Below are 21714 nucleotides of genomic sequence, written 5' to 3'. Positions count from 1 at the left end.
GGTAATGGGTTTTAAGGCGAGGGGAGGAATATTCTGCCATTATTACTAGGCGCTTCTAGGTAACGGGTCTAGGTGCTTGGGTATGGATGGTATGGGATTATTCGGTGACAAGGAGGGCGAGGGGGTGGGTGATGTTGGGGGGGGGGCAGTGTTTAGAAGTCCGGAATGCGTAGGGGAAGGATGAGAGAAATACGAATAATTTGAGAGACAGAGAGACTCAGAAAAGGATTTTTTTTTATAAAAAGAAAGGGCAGTTTGTTAACATTTTCACAAACTCGTGGAAGAGCGTATTTTGAAAACTATAAGTTTTTTGGGACTGTATTTTTTTATTATAGATCAATTTGTTTTTGAGTGACAACTTGTCAGTGAGATTCTGAAAGATAAATGAAATGGTTAAAAAACTTAAAAATCTCAGAGAAGTTCAGAATGACTCAGATGATGCTTTACTCTCTCTCTCTCTCTCTCTCTCTCTCTCTGATTCCTACTCTCTCTCTCTCTGGTTCTTATCTCTCTCTCTCTCTCTCTCTCTCAATGATTCCATACTCTATCTCTCTAACTCACTGGTTCCTTATTCTCTCTCTCTCTCTCTCTCTTCTCTCTCTCTCTCTCATACTCTCTCTCTCTTTCACTAGTTCCAATTCATCTCTCTCTCTCTCTCTTTCTCTCTCTCACTGGTCCCACTAGTTTCTCTCTCTCTCTCTCTCTCTCTCTCTCTCTCTCTCACTGGTCCATACTCTCTTTCTCTCTAAAACTAGTTCCATACTCTCTCTCTCTCTCTCTCTCTCTCTCTCTCTCTCTCTCTCTCTGGTCCCATAGACCCCCATCATTCCCAGTGCAAGCGAGACATACATGAATTCATTTTTCCACGTATTAATCAAAAGTCACCCTCCATTCCCCCACTCGATGTGGGTCACCTACAGGAAGAAAGACCAACGCCTCTGCAATGACCAAAGGGTCGTGTCTCAATTGCCGTTATGCATGACGGGTGTCGTGGTATTTAACTCGGAAACAACGGATAGCGGATTAATTTTCCAACCCTCGCCGCGGAGGGCCGGCAAGCCTGCTTGCTGCATATTGCTTTCTGTCCAGTTCAGGAAAGCTGTCTCTCTCTCTCTCTCTCTCTCTCTCTCTCTCTCTCTCTCTCTCTGCCTGCAGTATGAGCCATCATAACCCTGGCGACAGGAATCTTCATTTGATGCGTTTTCCCCGAATGCAAATTGCTAGGTGGAGGCTTTCGCTTGGGACGCTTTGTTCAGGGGAAAAGGGATGTCATTATTATTATTATTATTATTATTATTATTATTATTATTATTATTATTATTATTATTATTATTATTATTATTATATTGCTGTCGTCAGTTATTGTTGAGATTGCTCTGGGACTGTCAGCGTGAATTTAGAAAGATAAAAAAGTAACATGTTTTAATGTTTATTATACATTTCCCGAATGACTTGCGGAGTATTTAAATGCACTACAAAAATGTTAATCAACTTATTCATTGCATGTTTATGAAGTCTCATTTAAGCGCTCTCATCAAACCCCTTTAGCACCCCAATAAGCCCTTATTCATCATTTATCACCACCACCTGTTTACTGATGACTTCACAGACACGTCACCTCACGAATGACGAATGACCTCGTCGTGTCAGAGGTCAAATTACTCCGGATCGTAGTTCACGATAGGACGAGGTCATCTGTGACCCAGAGTTTTGTCGGTCTAGACTCGGCCGAACAACGACGGAATTGAGACGTGGAATATGACGTATTTATACGACGGATAACAACGACGGAATTGAGACGTGAAATATGACGTATTTACACGACGGATATATACGACGTTGCATGCGAAAGCGCCGTCATATTCCGTAGTGTTGAGGACTAAGCGCGCCTCCGTGTCGTATCTTCCGCTTGTAGCGAGCGCCCCTTTTTTTTTTTTTTATTTTATTTTTTTTTTTATTTTAATTTTTTTTTTTAATGCTCGCTGGGGCGTTTCATTTGTGTACCGGTGATGTGTAATCGATGTCGAATTTCGACCGAGAGATGATGTTGAGAACAAGGGAGATGTGTTGTAGATGGCCAGTTTGTAACTGGAGACTGTTGAAGGTTGAAACGGGTGCTTGCTTTCTGTTTGTCGAATAGGTTAGTTTTTTCTGAATATGCTGGGAACAAACTTTCTCTTGACTACTAGAATCTCTCTTTTTCATTCCTGGTTTCATGTTTGCTTTCTCAGTTGCGATATGGAGTTCGGAGAGATTATATTGGTTTATTTCCACTTACGCTAATGTGTGCAGATCATGATCTTAACTTGTAAATAATGATATGTGAATGTATTTTTTCCATGTAGCCCAAGGCAGTTGGGATGCACTGCTCAGAGATTTGAAGAGAATCGATAGTTTCAGTAACGCGTTGGTCGAAACTGTTACCTTATGAAAAATGAGTTTGGATTTAAGGTAATGCAATGGATTGCGTTTGTGAGACAAGTTTCTCAATTTCTTTTACTGTATTTTTAAGTAGACGTGCTTTTAGGAAATATAGAATGATGTGAAAGTTTTTCACTTCTTTTAGGGAATGTAGGATGTAAGAATATTTGAGTTGCTTTAGGAAATGCAGATCCTTAAAATATTTTGAGTTATTTTGGGAATGTAAAACACAAAAATACATGAGGTATTTCAGGGAATCGGAAGAATGTTAAATATTTCAGTTATTTTAGGGAATTCAGAATTTTAAAATATTTGAGTTTTTTTTAGCGAATGCAGAATGTTATAACATTTCAGTTATTTAAGGAATTTAGAATTATAAAATATTCAAGTTAACTTAGGGAATTCAGAATCTAAAAATATTTGAGTTTTTAAGGAAATGCAAACTGTTAGAACATTTCAGTTATTCAAAAGAATGCGGAATGTAAAAATAGTTCAGTTATTTTTAGGGAATGCAGAATGTAAAAAAATATGAGTTATTTCAGGGAATTCAGAAGAATGTCAAAATATTTCGGTTTTTAAGGAAATCCAGAATTTTTAAATATTTGATTTACTGTAGGGAACGAAGGAAAATTTACAAAATACTCAAGTTACTATGGAGAATGCAGAAGAATGTTAAAATATTTCAGATATTTAAGGGAATGCAGATTGTAAAAATATTGAAGTTATTTTAGGGAATACAAAATGTAAAAATATTTGAGTTATTTAAGGGAATGCAGAAGAATGTGAAAAAAATATTTTAAGTTATTTTAAGGGAATGCAGAATGTAAAAATATTTGTCTTACCCTAGGGAATGAAGAATGTATAAAATACTTCAGTAATTATATGGACTGCTGAATGTAAAAATATTTGAGCTATTTAAGGGAATGCAGAAGAATGTGAAAAAAATATTTCAGTTATTTTAAGGGAATGCAGAATGTAAAAATATTTGTCTTACCCAAGGGAATGAAGAATACATAAAATACTTCAGTAATTATATGGACTGCGGAATGTAAAAATATTTGAGTTATTTAAGGGAATGCAGAAAAATATAAAGGCATTTCAGTATAGCCAATAATTAAAACAAGAATTTTAATTATCTTTGGAAAACAGGTGTACATCTAATTCAACACAACCTCTGACGATTTATACAAGGACTGAAAACGCTACTGAGCAAAACAGCGCCTTTTGTTCTAAACTTTCTTTTGGTATCTTTCTAAACTAACTTTCTTTTTTTCTCTCTCTCTTTCAGTCCTCCGCCGTTACTTCGAGGAGCCTCCCTACTCCCAGAGGGTCCCGTCGGAGCAGCATGTGGAACTCAGGTGTCTACCACCCGTCGGGAGACCGGAGCCTCAGACCACCTGGCTGAAGAACGAGGCTCCTATTGACCTCTCCCAGCAGCCTAGCTTCAAGTGAGTCTCATAGTCTCACTGCTCTTAAATGATGTTTGGTTTAACCACTTGCGTGTGTGACCTTGTAACCTTTTTCTCTCTCAATAGTTATTTTATTCTTAAGGAAGGATTTGAACTAAGATTTAATTTTTTTCATCCTATTTAATGAACTTAATATTAAAAAATCGAAATGTCATTCCAGTATTTTTGAATTATATTTTGTCTTAATTTAACCATTTGCCTGTGTGACCTTATAATGATAATTATTGTTAGTAAGCTCAAGGATAAATGAAAAAAGACTAATTTATACTTATATTAATGAAGACAGTATTATAGGAGCCGGAATATGCTCTCAGTATTTTTAAATAATACTTTGTTTTTATTTAACCGCCTGCCTTTGCGACCTTGTGACCTTTTTATTCACTGATAATTGGTCTTTTATGCTAAAGGAAGGATTTAAAAAAGATTAGTTTATCATCATATTTAATGAAGACAATATTATAGAAGTCGAAATATCTTCTCTCAACATTTTTGAATATTTTGCCTTTATTTAAATACGTGTGGCCTTTTTCTGTATCGTCGGTAAGCTCAAGGGTGGATTTGAAAAGTGGACTAATTTGCTATCATATTTAAGCAAGACATTTATAGAAGTCGAAACATTTTAAAATTGCTACATTTTTGAATTCCGAATTTTTGGTCTCCTTCTTACTAACTGTCATTAGATACATGAATGAAGAAATAGATAAATAAATAAACAAATTAAAATAAGAATAAAAAGATTAAAAAATTAGTTAGATTTTAATATATGAAATTAATTAGATAAATATATAAAATTAATAAATAAATGAAATAAAATTAATACAAATTTTGAAAAAACTGAGTTAAGTGAATAAATACATAAATAGCAACAAATGTAATTGATTAAATGAATAAATAAATAGACAGATAAATAAATAAAGATCTTCATATAGTCATCAGAACAAACAAAAAAATAACGCCTCACAAAACTCCTTCATCCAACATCCATTTTCATGTCCTAAAACGCGCCCGTTATATTAATTAATGAGCAAATATTCAATCCTGGGTTCTCCCGAAACCGACTATGGAAATGAATGAAGAGATGTTGGTAAGTAATCTCTTAAAAAGAGATACTGAGGAATCCGCATTTGCATTTAGATGAATCTGTGCCGTCGGGAATGGGAGAGATTCCCACCCACCGACACAGGTTGGAACTAACAATAATTTATTGCTGTGAACATGTTATATTTTTCCTTACGCGTTCCTTCCATGTTGGTGTTTGCAGGAGTTTTTTTTTTTTTGGGGAGGGGGCGGGGGGGCAGAGCCCAGGTTGCTAAACTGTTGACACTTTCAAATTGTCGGAATGTTATTTGAAACACCTGATAATTATTTGAATGAACGGTGATATCTCTATTGTTCAACAAAAAATCATTTAGTTTTTAAACGCCAAAACTTTTAAATAAAATATCACATTTTTTAAACGGAATAACTTCTTTTAAGCATTGGTAGAAATTGTAAGATTATTTGCTAACTCCATTTTATTTTAATATAAGGATAGGGGTTTTTAAACCTCTCGGTAACTATTTCATAATATTTTCGTTGACTTTATTATCTTCATGCAACCTGAAAGAAAAATCTAAAAGATTCCGTTACAATCTTAATGGAATTACTTTTAAAAGTCAGTGTGCTAAGTTCGTTAACTTTTATTAGGTGTCTTTTTTTTATATATATAAAGCCCATCATCTGGGTAAAAAAAAAACAAGGCCAAACTTCTTAAAAAACGAAAGGAAACTATAGAGGAGTAAATAATGTTCATTACGCTAACGAGTTACCCGAATCCATTTTTCTTCTGCAGGCTTGAATCTTGATGTAACTTCCCGATAAAGTTTGGGGCGGTCTTTTCACGGGGCCTTGGGAATGTTTGGGCCTGCATGCTTAAGTGCCTCTCTCTCTCTCTCTCTCTCTCTCTCTCTCTCTCTCTCTCTCTCTCTCTCTCTCTGACAAAATATTTAATATTCTAGGTTATCAGTGTATATGCATGTATTACAAAATAATTCATAATATTTCTCCATATTTAGTGAGAAAAAGAATTCTTTCAAAACTCTCTCTCTCTCTCTCTCTCTCTCTCTCTCTCTCTCTCTCTCTCTCTCTCTCTCTCTCTCTCTCTCTCTCTCTCTCTCTCTCTCTCTGGCAAAATATTTATTATTCTAGGTTATCAGTGTATATGGCTTATTTGCATGTGTTACAAAATAATTCATAATATTTCTCTATATTTAGTGAGAAAAAGAATTCGTTCAAAATGATAGTTAACATTAACTGAACACACAAGAATTCGTTCAAAATTATAATTAATATTAACTGAACACACAAGAAACAGAAATAAGAGTAACTTCAAATATATTGCTGGTTTTTGCAAATATTAATTGAACAATCTCTTCTGTGTGTTATTTAAGTGTAAATGAATTTCTTATTGAAACGTCGAAATTTTAAGGTCCTTCCAACCTGAATTTTCCAAGACTATAAAATTAAAATCACGGTAAGGATATTTCTTTGTAATATATAGCAGAGTGACTCTCACAAAGCTTTCTAAATTAGCTGAGAATCTTCTCGCCACACGATGTGAGGAAAAAAAAATTGCAGAATCTTAAGCTTATTTAGAATGTTAATTAATTAGAATGAGCTTAAATTGTCTCTAATAAATATGACATTTTTGATGATGCAACGTACGTCCATTTTCTTCAAGAGGGTATTATATATTTCCTGTGGATTCTTTTGTAAGCGTTCTGCAACCTTAGTGAATGATTTGTCTTGTATATCGTAATTTTGGAAAATTTTTGCTTATTTCTATTTGTATGTAAGTACATAAGAACCCGCAATTGGTCTTACATACAAATTGACTAAATTGTAGGTTGTGAAATGTGTGTTTGTGTGTGTATTTTAACAAGTGTATTGTAAATGTATAGCTTGAACGAAAAACATGATAAAACTACATACTCTAGTTTAGTTGACCGAAACATATAGAGAATGGATGACTCATCACGAATGGCATTCCAAGAATGTTAATTAATATAAAATATTTTTCTCTTTCATATTTCGTTTGAAATCATTTTACACTCTCTAGTCTGTTAAGACATCTGAAGATTGAACAGTTCACTAAGAATAAGAAGTTCCAAGAATAATATCCTTATATGAAGTTATATACTTTTTCTTTACTCTGAATTTCTTTTGAAGGCATTACATATTCTTTAGTTTATCAAGACGCCAAACGAATAAACAGTTCATCAGAAATAAGAATATCCATATCTATATATATATATATATATATATATATATATATATATATATATATATATATATATATATATATATATATATATATATATATCGCATTGTATATTCTTAAGTATGTTAAGGTATCAAAAGTATGAACAATTCACTAAGGATGAGAACATCAATGTTCCCAAAGTAATACCTTTATGTGACTATATAATACTGTACACACATTCATACATATATATATAATATATATATATATATATATATATATATATATATATATATATATATATATATATATATGTATATATATATATATATATATATATATATATATATATATATATATATATATATATATATATATATATATATATATATATATATATATATATATATATATATATATATATATATATATATATATATATATATATATATATATATATATATATTCATATTCATATTCATATAAGGATATTACTTATGGATATTGTTCTAATTCTTAGTGAATTGTTCCTCCATCTGATATCTTGTTATATACTTAAGAATATAATTATGAAAGTAAATATGTGTGCATATATACTGTATATACATACATACATACATTCATACATACACACATATATTCAGAATATCGTCTAAAAGCATTTTACATTTCTCTACCATTCTCGAATCTATCAAGACATCAATTAAATACACATTTCACCAAGGATCCCAATCTTCCAAGAATAATACCCTTATATGAAGTTTTATATATATATACATTTTGTCCTTTTTACTTTCAGAATTTCGTCCGAAGGTTCCCTGTTGATCCTATCAGCCAGAGCCGAGGATTCGGGGAACTACTCCTGCGTGGCCGAGAACGTGGCCGGACGAAGGGTTTCCGACACGGCCACTTTAAAAGTCTATGGTAAGTACACCCACGTTTTGCTTACTTTGAATTAAAGGTGCCGGGAACCTGAAAGGGTGGCGGAGGTCGCGTTGTGCGCATGCGTGGGATTTTCGAGTTTTTTGTTGTCATGTATTTGTTGTACTTGTATCTGTGTATATATATACTGTGTATATGTGTGTGTGTGTGTGTGTGTGTGTGTTTGGTAGCGTCCTTACCTTTCATTTGAGAGACCTGGATTCGATCCCTAGTAGAATCACAAATTTTATATATATATGTGTGTATACAGATATATATTATATATATATATATATATATATATATATATATATATATATATATATATATATATATATATGTATGTATATATATATATATATATATATATTATATATATAATCTAACTTATTGTATACAGATATATTTTTAATGCTCAATCTAACTTATTGGGTATTTTTAATATCTTTACACTCCTGATTAGCATATTTTATGCATAAATAATCTTAATAATCTAATAATCTTGTTACACTCCTTATTAGCATCTTTTATGCATAAATAATCTTAATAATCTAATTGTCAATACACCTCTATTTACAATGTCATTCGTTCCAACCTTACACCTCTCGTCATTTGACGTCAGGCCTCGATTCTGATCTGATTCTAAATATTCCTTCGAGTGTTTGCGTAGGTGTCATTCAGTTCCCTTGCTGCTACGGAAATAGATCGGGACTTAGTGAGATGTACGTGTCTTTGTCCCTCATGGTTGGGGGACAACGGTGTCCAAATATAGAGCATTTGTTATGGTAAGTAGATTTGGTCATACGCTGTTTCCAGTCCATACCATTTTTAGCGTAATGAGATTATGTAAATGAGCCATGGGCTTATTTTGTATAGCAGCTGCTTTCTCTCTCTCTCTCTCTCTCTCTCTCTCTCTCTCTCTCTCTCTCTCTCTCTCTCTTTCTTTGGTGAGAGAGCAGGTTATTTTCTTCCCCAAATTGGCTGTGAATTTTAATGATTCGCAGTATTTCAAAACATCTATGTACTTTTCTGTTTATAGTTGTTCTCTCTCTCTCTCTCTCTCTCTCTCTCTCTCTCTCTCTCTCTCTCTCTCTCTCTCTCTCTCTGGTGAAAGGGTTGGTTAGTTATTCTCCCGAAATGGCTGTAAATTATTAAAGTGTGTATAAACTTTTTTCTTCCTTGTTATAATTTAGATACTACGCAATGAATACTTACGGGACAATATTTATTTTCAATTACAAGTAAAATATCGTCGAGTCTTTCAACTTCAACCCTCAATTTCCACCCGCCCTTTATCTTGCGCGCTTGATATAACGCGTTGATCAATCCGGTGACGTGACAGAACGATTTATCTGATTGACACCGGTGATATAGATCGAATTCACATCAAGAGACCAAAAATTAAAATGATATATGGCAAAGATCTCGTCAGACCCTCCGTTGGTCAGTTTTTAATTTACTAATGATTAATGTTCCCTTTTTTTTTTTTTTAGCAATTTTATTCAATAAACCTGACGATACCCGACGGAAGTGTCAATTGAGCGTGATAAATCAGTCATTAAACTGAGGTGCAACTGACTCCCTAAGCGGAATTGATTAATATTTCTTTAAAGAGTTGACGGGAGTCTCAAGGGGAAGGGAGTGAGTTGACAAGCTCGGGTTGATGGCGTACTTATGGAAAGTCGAGTGATCTAATGGCTAATTATTTTTTTTTTTTTTTTTTTTTTTTTTAACAAAGACTTCGTTTTTCTCCGTCACCCTGGAATTTCAAGGGAGAATATTATTTCCTAATGCGAGAGGATTTATTTTTGTCATCTTTACCAAAGTGGAAATTGTGTTTTTTATTCGTATATATTTCTCTGAAACAGGAAAAATTCAGTTACAAAAAGCTGTAATTATTTTAAGAGATGGAAAAGTTCTCTTTGCAAAAGACTATTAGGCCTTGCTTATATTTTTTACGAAAATTATTTCTTTTATTTTCCATATTCTGTATGCTTGGAGCGGAAATAGCAGCAAGTTTTGCATGATCCTGAATACTTGTAAAGATTTTTTTATGTTATTTTTTATTCCTCAAAAATATATAATTTGTTTTTAGGGAAATAACAAATTTACATGTCATCAAGGCATTAAACGTGTTTATATAGTTTCGTTAAGCCAGTAGTCCACGCCAGGCTTCTTCATTCATTTAGCACCTTACCACACTTACGGCCCTCCTAAGGGCAATGGCCTGTGCGGGCATAAGGCCACCTTAATCTAAACCAGTCAGGCACCCAGTCTCCTCTAAAGTGGCGACATGCGGATTCACGTTAATCACAAGGCCACCTCCCCCACCCACAATGCATTGCACCGTGAGTGGCGCATTGTAGATGATTAAAGGTTCCTTGTAGCGTCTCTTTGGAAGTTTTCCCTTTTTGGCTTTGTATATAAACCCTAATGATATTCCTTTCAAGAGTCCAAGTACTGATTGACCAAGTTATTAGACGTCTCTTTTGAATGAACTGTGGTGATTTTTGTTAGCATGCCGATAAGTTGCTCAAGAAAAAACTTTACCATAAGCATTGTGTTGTTATCTGCTAGTGCTTTTAGGTGACTGTAATGAAATATAGCGGAATTACAGTTGATTACAAATTCAATTTCTTGTTTATAAGGTCGAAATTGATTTCAAATTAATTTCAGAGGTTATCGCAGGACGGTGATGTAATTTAAAATGGGTAAACTCCATTGCATCATGGCCGGAGGAATCACTGGATAAAAAAGGTTAATTTGAGCGGAAAGTTCTGCGGTACTGCCTTGTAAAATTTACCCAGGGTTGTGGAACTTACAACACACCCTAGGCTTCTGGTATAAGCATCCATGGGTCACAATGAATCCCGCGAATCCAACAGAGCGAGCGAGGAAGAAGAAAGAGGAATCGCCTTCAAACGAAAACATTAATTTCCATTTAGAGAAAGCTCAACCGAGTGACAATTTTACCCCGTACCTGTAGGTAGAGAAAAAAAAATCACCAAGAAACGATTTTGACGTGGAAGCGTCCACAGTCTGTCTTTCGTGTGCCTCCGCCGTCCAGAAGTATGAGAGAGAGAGAGAGAGAGAGAGAGAGAGAGAGAGAGAGAGAGAGAGAGTCTTTATTGCGGAATTAAACCTCGTTTCGGATAAGGGGGTTCCCCGACGAAAATGATTCCCAAATCAGACGTCATGCAAAATGAAATCGGTCAACAAATTATTAGTTTTTCCTTTCCCCCTCCCTCCTCCCCCTTTCCGTCGGACACGGAAGGGTTTTTTTTCAGGGGGTGGATCCGTGTGCTTGTGTATACGATCGCGTGAGCTTGGCCATGCAATCAGATTCAGTCGACTGTTCATCAGGGCGTGTGTCAATCAGACCTGATTATTGTCATGGCGAATGATGACCTGTTTACAGTTTGGCCATCCAGAAGGTTTCCTTCTTCTTCTTCTTCTTCTTCTTCTTCTTCTTCTTCTTCTTCTTCTTCTTCTTCTTCTTCTTCTGCAGGACTTTGGACTTGCGTAACTGCGTGGAAGAAGCTCTTTTTGTCATCGAATTGCTCAACATGGAAGCAACTCCTGCTACGTAACATCGATATTTCTGGAAGCTTTAGAAGGCCATTTTGCTCCATACAGTACTATATAATGCTATAACTACAATGATATCACATATTTTCCTCGATACAATGCTGTATAATGCTATAGTTACAAAGATATCACATATTTTTCTCAATATAATGCCGTAAAATGTTATAGTTACAACATCACATATTTTGCTTAATATAGTGTTGTATAATGCTATAGCTACAATGACATCATATATTTTGGGTAATTTAATTCTGTAAAATGGTATAGCTACAATGATATCACATATTTTGCTTAATACAGTGCTGTATAATACTCCAGATACAATGATATCACTTATTTTGCATAAAACAATGTATAATGTTATAGTTACAATGGCATCACATATTGTACTTGATACAATGCTGTACAATACCACAACTACAATTACATCACAATCCGCACCCATGCTTTGAAACGCAAAAAGAAATTATCATCAGATAACAATGACCGAACGGGAGTGTTTCCCCAATCGGCGTGGTGACGTCACGTCTTTGTACCGGCGGCAAGGCGAGACTCCCATCGCGAACCCACACGCGTCTCTGACAAAGGACCTTAATGAACGCTTAATGAGATTCGCTAAATGATATTAGTATCAATCTTTGCGGTAATTAATTAGCTTAACTGTCGGGGAAAAACAAACGCTGGCGTCGCGGTAATTGATTTCGTATCAACTGGTGGATTTCGGTTCTTTGTCTTGTGCTCTGGAATGTTTGTTGCGTTTTGCGTTCGTTTTGTGTCTCGTTTGTTCTCGGTGGGGTGCTTTTGGGGGGAAAGAAGGGAAAGGTGGAAAGGAGAGAGAGAGAGAGAGAGAGAGAGAGAGAGAGAGAGAGAGACAGTGATGAGAGGGGAGATTTGAACAAAAGCTGATTTTGTGTAAGTATGAACGGAACAAGTATGATGTGTGTGCGCGCAGTGTATCGATATGGTATGCATATGTGTATATTTCATATCTATCTATCTGTCTGTCTATCTATATATATGTGTGTATATGTGTATGTATATATATAATATACATACATATATATATATATATATATATATATATATATATATATATATATATTATACATTTATATATATATCATATATATATATATATATATATATATATAAATATTTACATTTACATATATATATATATATATATATATATATATGTATATATATATATATTTATATATTTAAATATATATTTTTATGCTGACTGAATTTATCATATCAATAAACCACATGTATTTTAAAATATTTATATATATAAATATATATATATATATATATATATATATATATATATATATAATATATAATATATGATATATATTATATATATATATATATCCTCTGAAAAATACCTATATGTATAGCTTACATAGACATTTTTTATATATATATATATCCATATATATATATATATATATATAATATGTATATATATATATATATATATATATATATATGTTATATGTATAAGTTTTTTTTATTTTATTTTTTTATATATTATATATATATTTATATATTATGTACACACACACACACAAACACACACGTTCTTCACTCAAGTATATATTTTTAAAGACATTAGTTTTTAATAGAGTTATTTCAAATTTTCAGACCATAGCTAAAAATAGTTGATTGTCCCAGAGCTTACATAAACATTTTTTTTTATGTAAATAATTAATGACCCTCCAAACTCCTCCCTATTAGGTGAAGGTCAAGGTTCATATGGAAAGCAAGAAAAGCATTTCCAAAATATCTTACAGTTTCCTTGAAGTTTTTTTTTTTTTTTTTTTATAAGTTGAGGTATCGTCTTTACGAATTATGTACGGCATAACTTTCTTGAAAACCCTGTCGTTCTTCCGTACAGTACGTAGACGGTTCCATCATTAGTTTTGGCCAGTTATTTCATATTCAGCATAGCTAGTAAGCTAAAGTTGACGTGTGTGGAACCATATACTGAGTTTTATTGGAAGATTTGCCCATTTCGTCACCCCTAAATACATTTTTAAAAGAGAGAGAGAGAGAGAGAGAGAGAGAGAGAGAGAGAGAGAGCAGTTGTTGTTGTTTTAAAGTCAACCAGCCTTGTGCTGGCACAGGCTCTTGCTCTGAGGAAGCCCACAGAGAGAGAGAGAGAGAGAGAGAGAGAGAGAGAGAGAATTGTTGTTTTAGACCATGCCAGCCTGTGGTGGAACAGGCTCTTGCTCTAAGCCCGGAGAGAGAGAGAGAGAGAGAGCATTGTTGTTGTTTTAGTCAACCAGCCTTGTGGTGGAACAAGCTCTTGCTCAAAGGAAGAGAGAGAGAGAGAGAGAGAGAGAGAGCATTGTTGTTGTTTTAGTCAACCAGCCTTGTGGTGGAACAGGAGAGAGAGAGAGAGAGAGAGAGAGAGAGAGAGAAGAGATTAAGAGAGAGAAGTCAACCCCCACAGAATCATTGTTGTCACATAAACCGAGAGAATTTCCTCGAATTCAAAATTATTATCTTTCGCTTTCATTGTCGTAATGAAAATAGACACATCGTGAGACTCGGATAAATCGCCCGAGATCACCGACGAGAGAGAGAGAGAGAGAGAGAGAGAGAGAGCTGCTCTCGAAGTATGCGTCTCTGGATGTCCTCCGGGAATCGGGACTTTGACACTTGGAAACATTTAACTTGGCTTCTGGTAGTCTCTGGGACTGACAGGTGAAGGATCGCCCCGCAGTCTCCGGGGAAAAGAAGTCTCTCTCTCTCTCTCTCTCTCTCTCTCTCTCTCTCTCTCTCTCTCTCTCTCTCTCTCTCTCTCGTCCCCCCGACAGTTGAGTGGGTTCTGCATGTTGGTGGGGCGAGGTTGATCCCCCCTACCCCTCCTACCATTCTTTCAATCCTCCCAAGCACCCACCACCCCAGTTGCCATCCTGTGATAGGTGGAGGATGGGCCCCCTTCTTTCTTTCGTTCCTCCCACCCCCAACAAGCCATCCCCAGATTTTATCCTGCCGATAAGGAGCAAACGCCCCTCCCTTCCCTTCCCCTTCCCATCCCCATTCCCCGCTCCACCACCCATCTATCCAGGAGCTCTTCCGAAGGAGGTCTAACATCCTTGGCTCTTACCCTACACCCACCCCTCCCCCCCAACCCAACCCCTCCCCTCCCCACATTCCTAAACACCCCTAGGTGTATACCACCCGTCCCCTTCTCCGGAGGCGTCTTAATGCAGCTCCGAAAATGGATCACTTCAGGTTTTTTTATTTTTTTTTTATTTTATTTTACTTGCAAATTGATGTGATAACGAGGCTGCGAAGAAGCAGGGTTGTATCGGATTTCGTTCCGGTTGTTTCGAATCTAAAATGGATTTTGGAACGAAAGTTTACTTGGAGAGAGAGAGAGAGAGAGAGAGAGAGAAGAGAGAGAGAGAGAGAGAGAGAGAGAGAGTCAAACGCCTTACTTTTACCTTTTACGACTGGTGTTCGTTATCCGAACTAGACAAAAATTTGTTTCATTTTAGACTTTTTTTCACTTTGTCTTAATGAAACTATGATCCAATCTGTCTCTTGCCTAGATTTCATTGACACTTTTTTATCCAAATTTTCAGGTGAAATATTTTTTCGTATAATCTGCTTCAAGCTAGACGTTTTTGAAATTTGACTTTCGGTTTATTGTTTATTGTTAGTAGTCACTAAAACCCTTCATCTTTTATATCTCGGGAATATTAAACTGGATTCAGTAGTTCTTTTTTTAACAAAGTAAGAACTCATCAAATACTTCTGTAAAACAATTATCGTAAGTAATCTTGTTGCTTACAATGGTTCTATGATTATTATTATTCGTTCTGACAAAATGCCACTTAATCGAAGTATCGGATTCTAGGTATAAACAGGGCGTGATAGCCCTGATGGCAGGTGTCCAATAGTTTTCGCAAATAAATTATTTTAGTTGTTGTGGTTAAATGAACCCTTTCGGAAACTAGTCCTTGAGAGGCCCTCCTCCAGAGCTGCTTCTGCAGGTGCCAGGGAGAACTTGAGATTTGGGAAAGCACTGATGTACTTTTGTCTTTCGGAATTCGAAAGAATTAAGCTGGTCATGTCCCAACTCGGTCCCTTGCACTATCAAGCAGCCATCAAGATGTACAGAATAAATTTACAGAAATTAAGTTGAAGGCAGATATACGAAGGCCATCAGCCATAGATTTGATTGAGAGAGATCGCAAATAAGTTTAGTCACGATTGAGTGAGGTTCTTAACAGATGTTTAGAAATGTATGAATTGAATGAGGTCAAAATAACACCAGTCAAACGTGTTCCGGTCTAAACCACATGATGACTGATTGACTTACGTACACACGCCGATAAAAATTACTCTAATATTAGAGTGTCGATTAAGCCAGTGTTCTTCCTTAGGGACGTTACGTGCTGTCCTGAAGTTCGGGCCTAGGTACCATCATTCGACATACAATACCTATATTTGGGCCAGTGGTAAAAAATTATGGGCTGCCTGTACTGGATGATGGCAATTCTAAACGTGGAGTTTATTGCCCATGGATTATTGCTGTTGCACAGAGGAAAGTATATAAGACGCAATTGAAGTTTGATTTTATGGAGATATTTTGAAGAGACAGAAATTAGATTTATTTCCAAAAGACCGATACCTACTCAAAAGAAAGTCTTTGGCCTTGCTCGACATAACAACATCGAACTCTGAAGGGACAGAAGGAAGCAATAATGATGAAAAATTCTCCCTCCCACATTAAAGAATGAGAGAGGAAGGGAAGCTATAAGAAGGTTGTAGGGTTCTCGTCCTTGTAAGAAGAACAGGCCGTTCCTGGAAGCGATGGTTGTCGGAGGGGAAGGGGGCCGGCTTGTGAGAGTAGGGGAAAGGGAGGGGGGTCCTGGTCCCCTTGAGACCTATAGGCCAGGGCGTGCTGGTTGAGAAGAGGATAGGCACGGAAGATAATTGACAGATATTGATGTGTTTACTGTCCCAGCCGGGGGAGTTTATCCACCGCGGATGTGAAGAAATAAAGTGAGGGGGGAAAAGCCCCCCCCCCAAAAAAAAGTTCTTATGAAGGATACATTTTTCAGAGGGCAGAGATTGGAAGGTTTCTTTTTTTTTTCTTTTTTTCTTTTCGCCTTTCCCTTTAGCGGCGGAAATTCTTTGCGGAAAACTTATTATTAGGCCGATGAATTTATAGGCCTATAGTCTTAAAGCCATCAGGAGTTTTCGACGGCGAGTGGTGATTGCCAGAAGAGGCGCTGGCTCGGAATTTGGAGGACATATATATATAGTGTTTGTTTTCTCTTTTTTTTTATTTATAGTATTTTTGTTTTCTCATTTTTTTCTTTAGTTATAGTAATTAATTTTCGTTGGGGCTAGGAGGAATTGCCATGTTTACTTTTATAAGAAAGGGAATTAATGATATCCTTTACAAATTTAACAATATAGATTCGTGAATTTTACAATATGTGATTAATTTGTCAATTATCGGAGAATCACTTTTGATAGATTCCAAATGAATACTTAAGTAGTCAAGTGGGACATTAATAACATTTTTTTACCTTACAGTTTGGTGACTGTTAACTAAAGCTAACATTGGTTTGGTGAATATTAACTATAGCTAACAGTTTGGTGACTGGGAACTAAAGCTGACATTAGTTTGGTGAATTACCTAACGCTAACATTGGTTTAGTGACTGTTAACCAAAGCTAACATTAGCTTGGTGACTGGTAACTACAGCTAACATTAGTTTGGTGACTGTGAAATAAAGCAGACATTAGTTTGGTGACTGGTAACTAAAGCTTACATTGGTTTGGTGACTTTTAACTAAAGCTAACATTAGTTTGGTGACTGTTAACCAAAGATAACATTAGTTTGGTGACTGTTAACTAGAGCAATATCAGTTTGGTGACTGTTAACTAAAGATAACATTAGTTTGGTGACTGTTAACTAAAGCTAACATTAGAAATGTTGCATAAACGAACAGATAAGTGGAAATTCAAAATTAATGTTAATTTCAATTTAAAATCCAAGTTCCCTTTGAGGATACTGTTTGCATCAGCACATTCTTTTTATATATAACTTCGACGTGAAACAAGAATTATTATTATTATTATTATTATTATTATTATTATTATTATTATTATTATTATTATTATTTCTCCCCTTTTCTGTTTCTATTTCCTTTCTCTCCTCATTTATTCCTCGCTTTCTAAGTCCCCTTAATTATCATCCCACAGACTTTTTATTATTATTATTATTATTATTATTATTATTATTATTATTATTATTATTATTATTATTGCCTGTCATTGAAATGCATTTCCTCATTATTATTATTATTATTATTATTATTATTATTATTATTATTATTATTATTATTATTATTATTATTTTTCCCTTTTCAGTTTCTATTTCCTTTATTTCCTCATTTATTCCTCGCTTTCTAAGTCCCCTTAATTATCATCCCACAGACTTTTCTGTCATTTTTCTGAAATTTATTTTTGTTCTTTCTTTCTCTTTTATCTTTAGCGCAATTATTTCGCTTTGTTGCCTTTCCCGTGGGGATCTCTCTCTCTCTCTCTCTCTCTCTCTCTCTCTCTCTCTCTCTCTCTCTCTCTCTCTCTCTCTCTCTCTCTCTCTCATATAACTAGGTAAAAGAATGTCAGTTTTTTACTCTATGCACTTACTGGTTGTCTTTTTAGATCGTTTAAAAGCTATACAGTGGATGCAGGTTATATACATAAATACATACATACACACACATGTATATGTATGTATATATATATATATATATATATATATATATATATATATATATATATATATATATATATGTATATATATATATATATATATATATATACAGTATATATTTATATATATATATGTGTATGTATGTATGTATGTATGTATGTATGTATGTATGTATGTATGTATATGTGTATATATATATGTGTGTACTGCCATCGACATTAACAATTTTGTTTTGCCGTTGTTCAATCGATCAGCGGAGTTCAGTAACAGCTTTGGCTCTGGTCACTAGCTGGACGGGTAACCACCCCCAAAAAAAAAGAGAACCAATATCCCCTTTGACTCTTAAGGCCCCACGAACATCACCGGGATCAAAGCTCTGAGGCTAACACCTTCATCCCAATGTGAATTGCTGAGGAGGGGAAAGAATATGTTTACAAAAATCATCAATTCCGCGAGACCTCACTTTTCCGGGCTCGAACCGCCCTCGAGAAACCATAAACCATAAACCTCTTGGCCTCCTAAGCCATAAAAAAAAGATTAGAAAATGGCACAGGTAGAGACGACGTCTTTTGGGGTGCCCGAAATGCCACAAACCTATCACTAGCTCCTCGGCAACCGCCCCCCCCACCCCCCGGCAGTGAGATGGTGCCCTCTTCTGGTGCCACCAGACCCGTCAACCAGGTCGTTCCCTCCAAATCAAGCTGGTTACACCTGGTGGCACTCACCCTCCCTTTTTTTCAGTAAGAGAAATAAAGAGGTGATGGGGAAAAGGGAACGATTATATTCATAGACGTGCAGATAAGTGGATAGGCCTAATTTTTTCATGTGGTGGGTTTTTCTAAAGGAATTGCTTCAAATACCTTCTCTGATAAAGATTTGAATTCCTGTTTCTCCAGTTCATGCGTATGCATCGTCTTCTGCCTTGTATTTTGATGTTGTTGTCATGTAAAATTAGTTTCTAAAACGATTGTACCGATTTAAAAATAAAGTTTTCAGAAGAATACTAAGAGTCAGATTGCACGATAGAGTAAGAGATGATACGTAATTATATATATATTTATATATATATATATATATATATATATATATATATATATAATATATATATATATATATATATATATATATATTCATATAAAAACACCGTATCTTGCTTCTCAGTTATCAAGAGAAAGAGCCACAGTAATACTCTTGATTAGATTGGCGAATCATATTTGCAAGAATATTTGCAGGGCTCAAAGCTTACAGTGGATTTCGATTTTTTAAACAAGAGTATTACAGTGGATCTTTCTGTTGAGATATAATACACACACACACACACATACACACACACACACACACACACCAAATTCCTATTACCTACATTTTTCGCATTAGGCTTTTGGGGGGGGCGGGGGAGCGACCGCTCCCATTAGCCTGTAAGCCAGCACTCGTAACGGGCCTCATTCATCCGTCTATATTTCTCGCAGCCGATAATAAACGCTTAGCGTTCATCGATACCCTCTCAGGGCGTATATTTGTCTTCGTCTCCCCTCACCCTGTCTTCCCGTACACTCCCCTCACTCTGTCACTTACTGTAACGCAGGGGAAGGTAAACACGGTAATGACGTATTAATGACGCAATGGCGAGGGGGAACCAAGGCCCCTGCGAGGCGTTGGAGACTCTCGGAAACCCCAGGAGAGGAACCATTCCCCTCTTTGGAGACCCAGAAGAGGAACCACTCCCCTCTTTTATCTCGGAAAGTTTGCACAGGGCGAGTTTACCTTTTTTTTTTTTTTTTGTGACTTTCCAAATTCTTTTGATGAATCTGGTAACAAGGCGTAAATGTGACGAACTGTGGTACATGTAAATAAATTATTTAAATGGGTAGATGAGTTCTTACATTTACACCATTCATGTAAATAAATGATTTAAAAGGATAGATGAATATTTATATTTATACAAACACACAAATCATTTAAATCAATTATTTAAGTGGATAGGTGAATATTTACATTTACACAAATCATGTAAATAAATGATTGAAATAGATAGATGAATTGTTATATTTGCATAAATCATGTAAATAATTTATTTAAAAGGATAGATGAATATATATATTTATACAAGTCATGCAAATTAATTATTCAAGTGGATAGATGAATATTTTATTTACACAAATCATTTATATTTACGCCAGTCAAATAAATAAATTATTTAAACGGACAAATGAATATTTATATTTACACAGATAAATAAGTGAACTGAGATATAAAAATTGACATTCAGACGTAGATTCATATATATATATATATATATATATATATATATATATATATATATATATATATCCCTTCATAAAATAATCATGTGTGTGTGTGTGTGTGTATTATATATGAGTTATATATATTATATCCCTTCATAAACTAAATGTATTCTGAGTGTTATATTGACTCTGTTTCCCATCGCAGTTTTTATAAGGTCTTAATTTTTATTTTTATAGAATTAACGCAAGATCCACCTACCTTTGACATCATACAGTGTATGAGTTTTGTCTTCTGCGTCGCCATCGTCCAGTCGAGAGTACGTGAACGCCATTAGAAGATTATTATATTATATATTGATTCTTGACAGCCTTATCTTGACCCCGTAAATCGCAGCTCGTTAACGAATGGCGTCATTCCGGTACGTTGTCGAAATTGATGCCGCCGCCCAAGTGCTGACAGGAGATTGTGTGCTTAAATGCGCTGCAAAGTGTGTCCGGATATTTCACGGTTGGCATATGATGAATGGCCGTCTGTTTGTTATGCAAATTTTCGCCCACGGCGTAATGGACAGCCACATTGTTTTTGACACCTCTCTCTCTCTCTCTCTCTCTCTCTCTCTCTCTCTCTCTCTCTCTCTCTCTCTCTCTCTCTCTCTCTCTCTTTTGAACGTCAAGGTAGACTTTCACATTGGAATTTTTAGTGTTAATTAGATATAAAAGAAACTGAGGTGAAAAAATTAAAGTAATTCTTCAGAAGTGAACAAATTACATTAGTTCAGAAAAAAATTTTGAAAAGGCTTACCAAGAAAATAGGTCTAAAATTTTTCTAGGCTTAAACGCAGGCGCGTACTTTCATGAAGGCTTTTGTGTTAAAGATTGTTTGAGGTATAAGCGTATATTTTAAGCTTGAGCATATATATATATATATATATATATATATATATATATATATATATATATATATATATATATATATATATATATATATATATATATACATTACAAATACACTCACATTCATGAAGGCTCTTGTGAAAAACTATTTTAGGCTTCAACATATACATACATTGTC

The 21714-nt window shown here is 35.0% G+C and overlaps 1 protein-coding gene across 2 annotated transcripts in view; it reads left to right on the top strand.

Annotated features, from left to right (window-relative positions):
* The window catches only part of LOC136854242 (netrin receptor UNC5B-like), a 602045-nt gene that overhangs the window by 536077 nt on the left and 44254 nt on the right, over positions 1-21714 (top strand). For both annotated transcript variants that reach the window (XM_067130599.1, XM_067130597.1), the window contains exons 4-5: positions 3710-3869; positions 7931-8055. In XM_067130599.1, coding sequence (XP_066986700.1) covers positions 3710-3869; positions 7931-8055 — 285 coding nt within the window. The remainder of the gene's footprint in view (positions 1-3709; positions 3870-7930; positions 8056-21714) is intronic.

The sequence above is a fragment of the Macrobrachium rosenbergii genome, chromosome 28, assembly GCF_040412425.1.
Source record: "Macrobrachium rosenbergii isolate ZJJX-2024 chromosome 28, ASM4041242v1, whole genome shotgun sequence".
In the NCBI taxonomy this organism is placed as follows: domain Eukaryota; kingdom Metazoa; phylum Arthropoda; class Malacostraca; order Decapoda; family Palaemonidae; genus Macrobrachium; species Macrobrachium rosenbergii.
The sequence above is the reverse complement of the archived record's forward strand: the minus strand, read 5'-3'. Positions and strand labels throughout refer to the sequence as shown.